This window comes from Xylocopa sonorina, unplaced genomic scaffold (genome assembly GCF_050948175.1).
Source record: "Xylocopa sonorina isolate GNS202 unplaced genomic scaffold, iyXylSono1_principal scaffold0014, whole genome shotgun sequence".
NCBI classification, from domain to species: domain Eukaryota; kingdom Metazoa; phylum Arthropoda; class Insecta; order Hymenoptera; family Apidae; genus Xylocopa; species Xylocopa sonorina.
In genome coordinates, this window is record NW_027490090.1 from 2,255,270 (window position 1) to 2,268,781 (window position 13,512).

At 43.8% G+C, this 13,512-nt stretch overlaps 2 protein-coding genes across 4 annotated transcripts in view; one reads left to right on the forward strand and one right to left on the reverse strand.

Moving 5' to 3' along the window:
- Positions 1 to 13,512, reverse strand: part of LOC143431697 (uncharacterized) — a gene marked incomplete at its 5' end in the record, with an annotated part of 76,431 nt that overhangs the window by 44,686 nt on the left and 18,233 nt on the right. The window lies entirely within an intron of this gene.
- On the forward strand, positions 69 to 1,665 carry LOC143431731 (coatomer subunit zeta-1-like). Of its 3 annotated transcripts, XM_076908674.1 has the most exons (6): positions 131 to 183; positions 305 to 414; positions 658 to 903; positions 985 to 1,118; positions 1,209 to 1,299; positions 1,532 to 1,665. In XM_076908674.1, exons 2-6 carry the CDS (start codon positions 328 to 330, stop codon positions 1,577 to 1,579), a joined length of 606 nt encoding a protein of 201 aa, XP_076764789.1. In that variant the 5' UTR covers positions 131 to 183; positions 305 to 327; the 3' UTR covers positions 1,580 to 1,665. The 3 variants fall into 3 exon arrangements, with proteins under 3 accessions (XP_076764790.1, XP_076764789.1, XP_076764788.1); XM_076908675.1 differs by lacking the exon at positions 305 to 414 and having other exon boundaries at positions 69 to 183; XM_076908673.1 differs by lacking the exon at positions 131 to 183 and having other exon boundaries at positions 231 to 414.

The window sequence follows — 13,512 nt, forward strand, 5'->3', positions numbered from 1 at the left end:
TTGTAAATAATGAATTTATTAAATATACCTCCTTTGCAAACATTACACAATTTAAATTGAATCGCGACTAGTTTGATCTATCGACTAATCGAATTAATCGTCGTCGAGCGTGGAGATCGATTCGCGTATCGCAGTCGACATTGACACGTCAAGTTTGACGTAAATATGGATGGTCAGCTATTGGTAGGTTTTCAAATTGTCGGCCTTCAGTTTTTTTTTTATACATGCATACGTATATATAGATACATATATATATAGATTTCATAGTTTAGTTCCGCGCTTAATAATATATTCTTGATGTAAGTATTGTCTCGTGCAATTCTAATCATGAATCGTGGTGGATCATCAAAAGTTGTCCAACATAACCTCTCTTCAATGCCTCAGAGTGACCAGGATCGCGATTTTCGGCAACGCGTATGATTTCCATTGATTTTAAGTTTGCTTTTCATATTTATTTCCATTTATTATCGTTTATTAAAACAAATGACCAAACGAAAATGTTTCCTAACCTCTTTTAAACCAGTGTAGCATGTTTGGTGATTAGAAATTGTGTTTGACTGCTACATGGGAAATATATGGGAAAAATTTTCTAACGCCAATTATGTTTTAATATTAACTGCATACGTATGCATATAATGTGAATATATATGTCCGTAGGAACCAACGCTTTATACCGTCAAAGGTATGGCCATCCTGGACAACGACGGTAATAGAATATTGGCCAAATATTACGACAAAAATGTTTTTCCTACCTCCAAAGAACAGAAAACATTTGAGAAAAACCTTTTCAATAAAACTCACAGAGCAAACGCAGAAATTATTATGCTCGATGGTTTAACGTGCGTTTATAGAAGTAACGTAGATTTATTCTTTTACGTTATGGGAAGTTCTCACGAAAATGAGGTATGCTCTAGCTGGGTTAATCGAGCACTTAATAAACTTTTACTCTACTTGGAAAATTACAAGCTTTTTCTTTTGCTTCAGCTTATTTTGATGAGCGTGTTGAATTGCCTATACGATTCTGTGAGCCAAATTTTGAGGAAGAATGTTGAAAAAAGAGCTGTTCTGGACAGCCTAGATATAGTTATGTTAGCTATGGATGAAATCTGCGATGGAGGGTAAATAAAACAAGTTAAATACATATAGATGATGATGCTAATTAAAAGTAGAGTACATGGAAAGATTAAAAATTGTGTAACGCTTTTTAGAATTATTCTTGATGCCGATGCTTCTAGTGTTGTTCAGAGGGTAGCTTTAAGAACAGATGACATTCCGCTTGGTGAACAAACAGTCGCTCAGGTAATGATTAGTATTAAGTGTAGCATATTTAATTGACTTAATGGCATAGCAAAGTTTATGTCCATTTACCATATAGAAACATTTTCGATTTTTTTATTTTGTGTTCATGCATCATTCTACATTCTTCGCACAGTCTCTGATTGTAAGTTTTTGTGATCCTAGACGGCAGAATTGTCAACAACGTTTCACAGGATTTTCATTTGTGTCATTAAATATTTTGTTTTTGTTCTAGGTTTTGCAATCCGCAAAGGAGCAGCTGAAGTGGTCTTTGCTGAAATAAGCGGTTACACTGAAAATTGTATTACGTACACGAATGTATAAAATGAATATTTTCAAATATAAAAGAGCAACAAATACCTACTATAAGTGTTTTGTAAGTTTCGTATAATTTTAAGTACAAGATTTATATTTCCCAATAATCTGTAATGTTCTCAAAAGTAATTGTGTTTGTTTGAGAATTTTTTAATGTTTTATAATAAATTAAAAAATTGTGGCATTTACTTGTGTGTGTTTAATATTTACATCGATTAATTTGCATTAATTATAATGAAATTAAATATTTATTTTATGTCAAGTGGCTCCTTGCTTGTCCTATGATCCTATTAGAAAGTCCAACTCCGCATTAGGATCATAGGATACGCAAAGAAGTTGTCTGAGGCGCTAATGGCTCTTTGCTTGTTCTATGATCCTATTAAAAAGTCTAACTCAGCATTAGGATCATAGGACAAGCAAAGAAGTCGTTGACTGAAATTCTAATGGCTCTTTGCTTGTCCTATGATCCTAGTAAATGTCTAACTCTGTATTAGGATCATAGGACAAGCAAAGAAGTCGTTGACTGAAGCCTAGAGGCTCTTTACTTGTCCTATGATCCTAGTAACATTCTGCATTAGGATCATAGAATAAGCAAGGAGCCATTAGCACCTTAGTCAACGACTTCTTTGCTTATCCTATGATCCTAGTAACATTCTGCATTAGGATCATAGAATAAGCAAGGAGCCATTAGCATTTCGATCAACGACTTCTTTGCTTGTTCTATGATCCTAATGCTGAGTTTGACTTTTACTAGGATCATAGGATAAGCAAAGAGCCATTAGCGCCTCAGTCGACGACTTCTTTACTTATCCTATGATCCTAGTAACATTCTGCATTAGGATCATAGGATAAGCAAAGAGCCTTTAGCATCTCAATCAACGACTTCTTTACTTGTCCTATGATCCTAATGCTGAGGTAGACTTTTTAACAGGATCATAGGACAAGCAAAGAGCCATTAGCGCTTCAGTCAACGACTTCTTTGCTTATCCTATAATCCTAATGAAAAGTTCGGCTGTATACTAGGATCATAGGACAAGCAAGGAGCCACTAAAGAAAGTGAATGCCAACAGATATCACCACTGTCCACTTATTAGTTCTACTGCAGATAAAAGTACTAATTACTGATAGATGATTAAAAGAATAACACTTATCGATGTTCTTGAATGTTTTAAATTACAATATTCGATAGGATGTATTAAAATAATTGTAATTTAAAAAATAAGTAAACGAATAACCGATCGAAAGATAGATTGAATCAGTTTCGAAAAGATATCATTCGTCAATGATTAAGAGAAGAAATTTTGGTAAAAGTTTCAGATTTTAAGAGGGTCAGCACTGCTCCCAGGCTTTCTACGCGGAAAAGGGGTAGGACAGTTTTTTCGGTCCCGAGGGAAATCTGAGGCCGAGTCGGAGCTGAAAGAAGGCTAAAGGTGTGCAGATAACAGCGCGTAGAGAGCGCAGGACAGTGGTCGCTTATTTGAAGTCAGGTGACAAGCTTGTAGCACGATTCGATTGTGTCCGTTGGTTACTCTTTCATCGGATTCCTCCGCGCTGGGAATTTTAGATTTGATTACAAAACACGTCGTACTACCCTCCTGCCATCGGCGTCGTCTCCTCCACCTCCGCTACAATTGTGCTTTCGCTCTTGTTTCTAGCGATGGGATCAACACCCACACGTGTTTTGCTTTCACATCAAACTCATTGATCATCTTTCGTTTTCCAGATGGAATCGCGCGATGTCTTTCGTCCTCGCGATACTATTAAATCGAGCAGGAAATTGAGCGCAACGAACTGATGGATTTCTCGTGCCAGTAACGCCTACAGCCGATAACCCTTCGCACACACTCGCACAGCGGGTCTGCATACTTCGGGGGCACGTCGGGGGGGCCAGTCGCAAACAGGTAACAAACATTTAAACGAATAGTTTGCGCAATGTTATTCAAGGTAAATGCAGAAATATGTACACAATTTTAATGTAAGGCTTTGATAGGGGCGTGAAAGTGTCCCAGCAGGAATGCTGAAGGATGCATCCAGTCGTGTCCATCGCTAGTTTGAACCGCGCCGCCACCCCGTTCTGCCTGCACCGATGAAAAACTCTTGTTGCTCGATCGCGACGGAATTATTGGCCGGCCGTGCTTATTTATGGCGTTCATTTTCCTGGAGATTGCAGGAGAGGACGGTCGCAGTCTCTCTCGCTCTGGCGCGATTTTTTTGCGGCAGCACGTCGATCCACGATTTATGGTACGTCAGCTGAGAGGTGAGCAGGACGTTGATAACGACGACACTTTGACGTGGGGCATCGCCGTGCACCGGTCTCCCGACTAAATTAATTCCGCGACTTTTTCGGATTTGTTGCAGGAAAAATATGCTGGTCGGCACGTTCAGCCTAAAGTTTCGCCCTCGAAACTCGATGCGCAACACCGAGTTGGACGAAATAATTCTCGTATAGGAGTAGGTAGCGACGGCGGAAGACTAGAAACACGAAAGCCATTAATCATGTCTCGTTGATTCTCTGTCGCAACACGACACAGTGACGAAGTCACTGCATTATACATGATCATAGCTTTAAATGGGATTAGATGGGGATTTATAGAATTCAGTGACATATGTTATCTTCCTATACTATGCCATACTACGCTACTACTACCATCTCAATTATTAGAAGAAGAAAAAAAATATAAAATAGCGTAAAATAGAAAATAAGCGATACATACGAATTTAATCGATCTGAATTAAAGTTAAGTATATATATATATAATAATTCGATGCTGTAATGGACATTGGATTGACAAATCGATGGGCAAAAGTTGTCAGCAGAGGGATCATTTCAATAGTCATCGCGACATTATCTTAATTCTTTACATATGGTAACGGTACTGTTTGTAACTTTGCGGGGATCAATTGCACTTGTCGGAAGGGTAATCCGTACCTGCTGTCGTCCGAGAAACATGGGCGCGGAAAGGGTTCAACCCTGTTAATGAAATTAATCGAGCGTGAAATCGGTGAATCCCTGTTCCAGACTTTATTATCCGTGACGAAACCTTTGAACACTCATTTACGATTGTCTAATGGTTACTGCTAATTGTAATAGCATTAGCGAAGAAAGAAGACGCGCCTCTCGTTAAGCGCATCGGGCAGCAAACTCGAGAAACGCGGATCGTAAAGCATCGGTGACGAGGTGCGCGATAAAGCGAAAGGGTGCGGTGTAGAAGTTGGAACAAAGGGGATTATACCGTCGAGTCGGCAAGTGGATCCACGAAGGGATTACAGGGCAAATATTTATGTAGCCGACCCCAACGGGATGGTGGATCATCAAATTCCAATGACAAAACGGACACACAGCTACCGGCGGTGCCCATATTCTCCCTGTCGTAGAATGGGGTGGCAGTTACATCCACATATGCTGCCTCGTTCGCAGTTGACGCTGCGCGCAGTTTTATGCGAGCCAGGGATCCCGAAATTGCCGTCACCCGTAGGTGATCGCGGCACGGGGCTGTAAGTGAAACGCGATTAAACTTGATCGAAATCATCGTTCGTCCCTGGGATTAATCATTCCGCGAGCGGCTCGATATTTCCTCGCTTGTTCGCTTTTTAAACGAACGACACCCGTATCTTTATCGATAGGACCATTCGCCGTGGCGAAACAATTAATTCGAGCCGTGGATTCTCGAAACTGAAATTAATACGGACCGTCGATGATCGTAAAGCGAACGCGCGAATTCAATTTCCAATGTGGATTTTCTATGGGCGAAAATAATATATTTTTTTAATCGCGTCGGGATTAGATCCCCTCGCGGAGAAAAATCGAGGGGTGTCACAGTGTCGATACGATGTTGATGGATGACGATCATTTCTTCGTGTCCGTAGGATGGAGCACCGTTCAGCCCACATCATTAGTTGCCGAAGGAGAGGATAAAAGAGTCGTCTCGCAGAACCATCAATTTTATAGACAGGAACAGCTGAATAGCTTTCGCTGGAAAAATTCTAATTTATAGAAGAAATCGAAGAGAATTGCAGCGTTTGGCGAGAGAAATGCAAACGGCAACTGTTGCTGAGACGTAAGAATAGAAAGGCCGTTCGAAAGGATCATCCAAAGGATTGATCTTAAAATATTCTTTATGCAGCTCGCTCGCGCGCGTTAGTTATTCCCAGGGAGTCAACTGCAAAGTATTCTTTTGATAAACAGGCCGCTACACCTTATGAATGGTTGATGATGGCGTTTCACGAGCCGCCCTCATCCCTCCACCCCCCTCGAGGTCTCAAGGGCGAACCTTTGTCCTTGTCGCTCGTTCACCGCCACCCTTTCCGGTCCCTCGCGCGTTCATCTCCGCGCTACCTTCTCCATCTCCATCCTCCGGGATCTGCCAGGACCAATCGTCGTCGAGCGCTGAAACGAGGTGTGGTGAGTTCTTCTTCCCTTTCTCTCTCTCTCTCTCTCTCTCTCTCTCTCGCTCCTTCCCTCTTACAAGCTAAGCCGAGAAAAGATAAATCACGATCATTGAAATTAAATTTCATATTCACCGGCGGAGCTGCAGTTTAAACGAATTGGAATATTCCTTTATATTTCGTTGTACGAGAGGAACGGTAAGTTTGAGGTTTGCTGCATCTTTACGGGGCGAATTGGTCAGCTTTAATAGGAGAACTCGGTTCGAGTGATAAATTTCCCTTGACGGTTGATCTTCACGCGACCATAAGGCTCGAACATTTCCATACAGCGACTCTAATATAGCAATTATTTTATACTGGAATAGAGTAACGTTGAAAATTGACTCGCTTAAGAACGATATTATTCGGCAGTTTGTCGAATGGAAACGTAAGCGTAGCCTGATCGTCCAGTAAAGTTGTTCCGTCACAATCAAATATCTGTCTGTTGTGTTTCCACCCCCGTGGAACCACCACCCCGTCTCCTGCCACCGCCAATCGTCGGCGAGCAGAGAAACGAGGGGTGGCAAAACGATCCCCTCTTTCCTCGTGGAAACCCTCCCGAGAAGTATTGACCCGGCGCATCTCCCGTTCTATCCCTCTCTTTCTCTCTCTTTTTCACTCTGACCTCGCAGATAAGCGAGAAAGGTCAGAGCCATCATGGCCCCCGGCGGCTGTTCCTTTTACCTTTTACCTGACGCTCCTTTCGAGATTTCCTGCAAATTTCTTCAACTTTTCTCTTCGACTCTTCGTTTCACCGGATAATATTCATTCTCTATTGTTTCGTACCGTCCAAAATAGGAGCTTGGATGGAGAAACGTAGCGTTTAGAGCACGGTGACCGACGTAATGATCCGGCCTGCGAGCTCTAGTTAATTAGTAAGCAACGGGGCAATTAGGACCAGGGTTACGCGATAGTTTCGCCTCTACCGTGCGTATAATTAAATTCGGTACTCTGCAGCGCGAACCGCGGTACCAGCTTAAACTTTAATCGTTAATTTGATTAAAAAAAAAAAAAAAAAAAAAAAGAAGTCTCAGTTTGGCGCGATGCGTTTTACATTTTACAAAAATGTTCAAGTATTAAGGAAGCTCGCGAGAGCGTTGGATGAAACGGGTAGCAAGTGTTTCACATAATTTTCAGGGTGGAAGTACGCGAAGCTGTTCTCTCATACATGATATCACTAGATCAGGGGTCGTAACAGCGCGGTGCCCAGCACCTTATTGCTACCTACCACCTTACCACCCCTTCGACCCCTGTGAATCTCTCACCAGCCATATCTTTGTGTACGTGCTACGTGTACCACCTGTCTATTTACTCGTTCGTGTATCCAAGCCACCAACACGCGTCGGATGCCGCCGTAACGAGACTCAACCCCATCCTTACCCTTCGCTAGCTGCGAAGATGAGAGAGGAAAAGGAAATACCGCGCGGAATAAAGAATTTCTTCTTTTTCTTTTTTACCTTTATAACTCTCTCGGTAAACGAAGTACGAGGGAGGAGGGACAGGAACGTGATACGCTTTTCCCGAAAATATCGTTTAACTCGAAACGTTGGCAGTCGAGTCAGCGTGGTTGCGAGGCAATAAAACTGTTTAAGCCGTAGGAAATATTTTAAAGCGTTAACATCGGAATGATTGTCTTCGTGACTTCTCGAACGCGCACAAAGAACTTTTCTATGCCACTAAGTCGGCTAGCGTTAATCAGTAAAATTAACGCCTCGCGTGTTTAATATTTAAGAAGGAAAGCAACGATTTGATTTGAAAACCAGTTTCTCCGCTGGACAAACACGTGGGCATCGGGCGCGACGCTTTGTCGCGGATTCGAGAAATCATTTCCACACCGTTTCGTTGCGAAAATCCCTCTCCGCTTTAAGCAGAGGTATAGCAGGGAGCAGATCGTTAACGCGGAAGATCGAGGAGGTCTGGTGCCGGTGAAATTACATTTTTTAATTATAGCCGGAGCAAGTTGATAATTGGTGCTCACTACGCGGGGGATGAAACTTATTAGTCGGCAAGGCTTTACCGTCGTGGGAGCGTAACACGGTCGGCTTGCGGAAGGATATCGCCTCGTAGTTCCAAGGACTCGTCAAAGTGTTCCTTCCAACAGCTGCAAACGTACAAAACTTTTATTAATTTCCCCGTTCGATGGCGCGTTATATTCGATGCGTTTACCAAAAAATATTCGCATGTTCGAAGAGATAGTTCCCAGGGCAGATTGGATAAGGTTATCGGGGAACGAAGTCGTTCGAGTGGAAAGGCAAACGCGCAATAAGCGACCAAGTACCATTAACGAGCCTGTACTGCGATCTCGTAGCTCTGTCTGACAGTAAACAGTCTGTCAATCTCCCTGTCGGTATGTCGTAAACCTTTCACGATTTTAGCAGTCGATCGCAGCCTCTTCACCCGTTTCATTCCTCGACGACACGACGACTATCTCGAGCCTCGAGATTCGCATTATCCCTTTCGACCAGATGCAGCCTCCACTCGTGCTACTTTTTACCTCGATGCGATTTATTTTCATAATCATCGCGTCCAACTGTGTGAAACGGTTCTCGGTTCGAGCGATTCCCCTCGCGTTCGATGAAAACTCGACGGAAGGTCCACCACCGCGTAGAACGCGATCGCAACCGACCGTACCCGGTATAGAATTTAATGTCTCTAATTTCGCGCGATCATCCCCTAATTTAATCAAAGCCCCGTTCATCCTCCGCCCTCCCCTCCCCAGATCTTTACACCGTCGTTATTTCCGGGGCGCGAACCCGATTTCGCTAACTCGGTTATAAACTCGGTATTATGCCCGGGAATAAATTCCCCCTTTTGCTGGTTCCTCTCCATCCGCCACTCCACGGTTGACTATGATGGCCGCCATGAGGAGATACGGCGCGCTATCCCTTCGAACGTAACGTTTTCCAATGAGAACGAGCGACGGCTCGACCAATTTCTTTCTCTTTTCTCTTTTCTCTTTTTTTCACAGACAAATAAAATGGAGCGTCATTTCGAAAGGAGACACGAAAGTGAGATTCCGTGTCATCTTAGGAGGTCGTTTCCCTCATGATGCGCCTCGCGGATGCACTCTCCGATGCATCTGCTTGGCGCGATAAGCGAGACAGAGATTGCTTACACGACGACAGCGACTCGACTAGCGCATCGTAGCCCAGCCGAGAAGAAACTTTTTTTTTCCCGCGTTCACGCACTCGAACGAATAGAGAAGAAAAAAAGAAGGGAAGAACAGGAAGTAGGGAAGCAGGATATTCGGTCCTTGAAAGAGAAACACCTTGATCCAGAAGTGCTGCTCCTCGATTGAGTGCCGATGCCTAAGTGGGTTGTCCAATTTCGTTCTAATTTCGTCTCCTCTCCTCTCTTCTTCCTGTATCATTTCACGGAATCGTTTTCCACTCAATTTTTTTTTTCTGAAAAACATCCAATTATCCAATCGCAAACTGTATCCGATCGAGCGTCAGTCGCGCTATCCGGGAGGATCAGCGAGCAGCGTCGAGTAAAAGCGGACATCCGGATAAAACGAAATCCGTACGCGCCCTGGTCCCCCTCTGCTACCGGGTATATTCTCCAGTTTCAGCCTCTTGTGGCGTCTACCAATTAGCGCCGATGCACTAAATACGTCCAACCTTCGCGTGGACGTGACACACGTATACGTCACAGATGAGATCTCGTAAGCGTGCGGCTGAAAAACGCAGAACGAGTGGTCCCTTTCATCTCGCCGCTTACACTCTGCCACCTTTCCCGTTTTGTTTCCTCCAAGAACGAGCGTACGCGCGTTTTAACAATTTTTTCTCGTTACAGCTTCGCTCCGCTAATTTGAAGATCAAGGTGACTCGAGGCGAATTTTTCTTACCGAACCGATTCCTTCCACGGTTATCGCTCCGCGTGTGTTGCAACGCCTCTTCAACTGTATAAAACGGTACCTTTCCGTTCCTCTTTTCACCCTTTACTCCCGGTTTTTTCCCGGGGGCGATCGACTCGAGAGTTTCGAGTAGTCGTGAACCGTGAGAGAGAGGCGAGAATACGAACAAGACGAAACTCTTTTCAAGTATATCCATATGCGAGTGTATTTCTTTCGATTTTTTCCCTTTATCAACGCGATAAGCCGCTCACCAATAAGTGGCCGCCCAAATGTTTGTCGAACGGGCCCGGGAATTTTTTCCATCGCTTTATTCAGAGTCGACCGATTCAAGAGCGCCGTCTTGGGAATGTACCTCATCCCTTTCGAATTCGCTTACCATCTCTCGAACGATCCAAGGACTACGCCCTGGGGGTTGTTTAGTTTACAGTTAGTCGACGGCACGCAATATACCCATAAAGTCATTAAACGCAACCGTTGCATCGTTAAGCATCCTGGCCAACTGCACAAAGGGCCACTTCCGAAATTTGGGCAATTCCTAATGCCCACCGCGCAACACCAGGACGAGAGCGAACCGGACGAGTCGCCGATCGAACCGCGAGTCGATCGATCGTAAATCACCTTATTAAAGAAGCGAATTAACGAGACGCGGCAGTTTAAATAGAGCAACAGGCAGCCAGATACGCTTATGCGATCGCGTAAATAGGGAGAGGCCATTCGAACGGGGGGGGGGAAAAAGAGTTCCGGGTGGAATGTACGCCGATTGCGCGTGAAGCTGTTAATTCGAGCGTTTACCGGGTAAAAAGCTGACCTGCGCCCGTTCCGTACCTCCTCCATCCGACAGTTACAAACCCATTAGCATGCTCATAAAGCTGCATTTTGTTGGCCCAATAAACCCTTTCCGCCGCCTGATACACTAATTTCCGGATATTCGCTGATAATTGGTTTAATTCAACTCTGCACCGCGTATTCCGCCAATAATCTCGTAACACGTTCCACGCGGTACCCGTATATATCAGCCGCGTATAATAGTTTTCATCGTTTCGTTCTTCGACCACCCTCGTTAATCAATGGCCCGTAAAACTCCACAGACAATGAGCGTAGAAAAATGGAGTATTCTACCGATCCGTGGTCGTTTATCGGTAGGGTGTCATCGGTCGTTTTTATCCAATGATCATTGCCGCGCTAATCCTGTTAAACATTGAAAGCCCGAGCAAATAGGGAACGCATGTGGAGCTTCCTTTCAATTGGTTTCGACGGTGTTTGTAAACCGGACGCTCGCTAATCCGATTTTCAGTACAAAAGGCCCTACGGACTGTTAAAGATGGCTTGCCCAATTTTATTGGCGCTATCGACTTATTATTATTAGTAGTTGTAGTAGTATTCGAGCCTTGACCTTACCTAAGAACACAACCTACCTTGCCGGCAGGTGAAACCTTTGCAAACTGGTCTCTTTTAGAATTGTTACGAGTTAAAAATCTTTTATGCATGCTCGCGACGAGTCGTTTTGCAATGCAAATCGATGAAATCGCTGGTAATTATCATATATCATCAACGTCGCTTATTGGTACAAACATAAACCTTGGACATAGTTACGTCATTATTACGCTACAAAGTTTTTCCGCTCGCGTTCGAAATGGAAAAACGACGTCTTTTATCGATTCCGCGTGCGATGATCGGAATAGATCGACGATAGGGGTGGTCGAGCATAAAATACGTAAAACGAGCTGGTCGGTGGCCGTCGGTGGCTCTCGATGGACGTAATTTTCACGCGAGTGACGCCCGCACGGGGTGGCTTTATAGATTTCGCATAAACCAACACGTTACACCGTACACGCGACTAAATTAGACGCTTAATCAAACCGTTTAATCAGCGGCATGATTGCGACCGCATCTGTACCGGCTGTTCGCGCGGAATTATGTCCCTTGGATTTGCTAACCTAAGCGGTCACTCTCGAATTTCCGCAATTTCCACCCAATTCGAATTAACCATTTAAAATGTTAATGGCAAGGATTCTTCCACTTTTTATTGTACCGATTTTTTAACATTTTTCTACGAAAAAAAAAAAAAGGAAGACAGTGCCGTATTTTCATGGCGCGTAGAAGCAAAACCCTTAAAGGGTTTCGTCCTTTCGACGATAATTTTAATAACGAGAAGAAAGAGCAAGACAATCGTCTGTAGATCTCGGTTAGGGTGAAAGTTTGCGCCGCGTTCTCGTGGTCATAAAGAAATCTTCAGGTCAGAATTCTCATTTCTACAGTTCTCGTAAGCGGATTACAAATGGAACAAAAAATCGAAAGGGTTCGTACAAAAGTTGGAGCGTTTACGATATAATGAATTTTTATGCAGACGAATACTTGCTCAGCTACGTAGCTTTTCAGTTTACGAATTAACCCTTTGACTTTTCGAGGGGACACGCATGCAGTTTGCGCCGTTTGTGCAGGTAAACGATTCGACGCTTCGATGTTTTCTTTTAACTTGATTTTCGAGTAGCCTCGCAGTATCGTTGCGAATGAATAAAAATTGCGCAAGGTATAGAGCGCAATAAGCCCTCGTAATGGCGAGCTCCGTTTCTCATTGGGTTCCACGGGCGTATAACGGGCGTATAACGGGCGTTGGTGCATTTTAAATTTCGGCGAAAGTGAGGGCCGAACGCGTTTTCTTTCTGCGCGCTCTCAGGGGAACGGCGCGAGCGAAACAAAAAATGCTCCAGATTTAACTGCTGGCTGTATTTCAAGGAAAATCCGAGTTACTGCACCCCCGTAAAAGAAGCACCGGGATGATGCTCGTTTTAGGGAGAAAAAAAAAGGCAAGTTTGGGAAAAAGATCGATACCGTTTTGCCTATCGATGGGGCCTAATAAAAACCGATAAGTTCGGCTGTCCCAGAGGATGAATTATGGTCCCGAATGGTACCGTTGCTCCAGTTTCGGTTTGAGGTCGAAATTACACGAAATAAACTTTTTACACCTCCTCCTGCCACCAGGTACCCATAGGCACTCGTTCCAGCTTTCTTTTCTCGTTAACGGAGATCAATCGATCGATATTTAGAGCCGCGATGCTGGTTTTGATAGTCGAATGAGAAATTTAAAACGGAATCACGGTGGTCGCGCAGCGTAGATACGTTTCGCGTGAATATTAATCTGGAATTGTTTCAAACTTGATCGCATATTTTTCATTTTTTTTTTTTTTTTTTTTCTTTTTTCAAGTCGCGGGTAAATTAAAGCCGAATCAAAGCACGTTTCCGGGGTCCGTTCGTCGGTGAAAGAGACCCGATCAAAGATTAACGCGGAGTAGAAAATTTCGGTGTCGTCGTAAACGTCGAACGGTCCGCGTCGTGCAAAAATAATTAGCAATCTCTGATCCAATTTTGAGCATGCCGTTCGTTCCGTAGAAATTGCCGCGCTATCTCTGAATTGGTTGGAATTTTTGTCGATGATTTATTGGCAATACGCGATCAGTCTGCCGCTCGTCGAAACGAGTAAGACAGAATCATTGCCAGTTATATACTTTGTCTAGTGTTTACACAAATATTATATCGTAAAATTGTTATCATCGCGGTTGATCTCGTTCGAAATATCCACCCGCGGTTAGTAATTCGAACTTGGTAAAAAGAAGGGAACG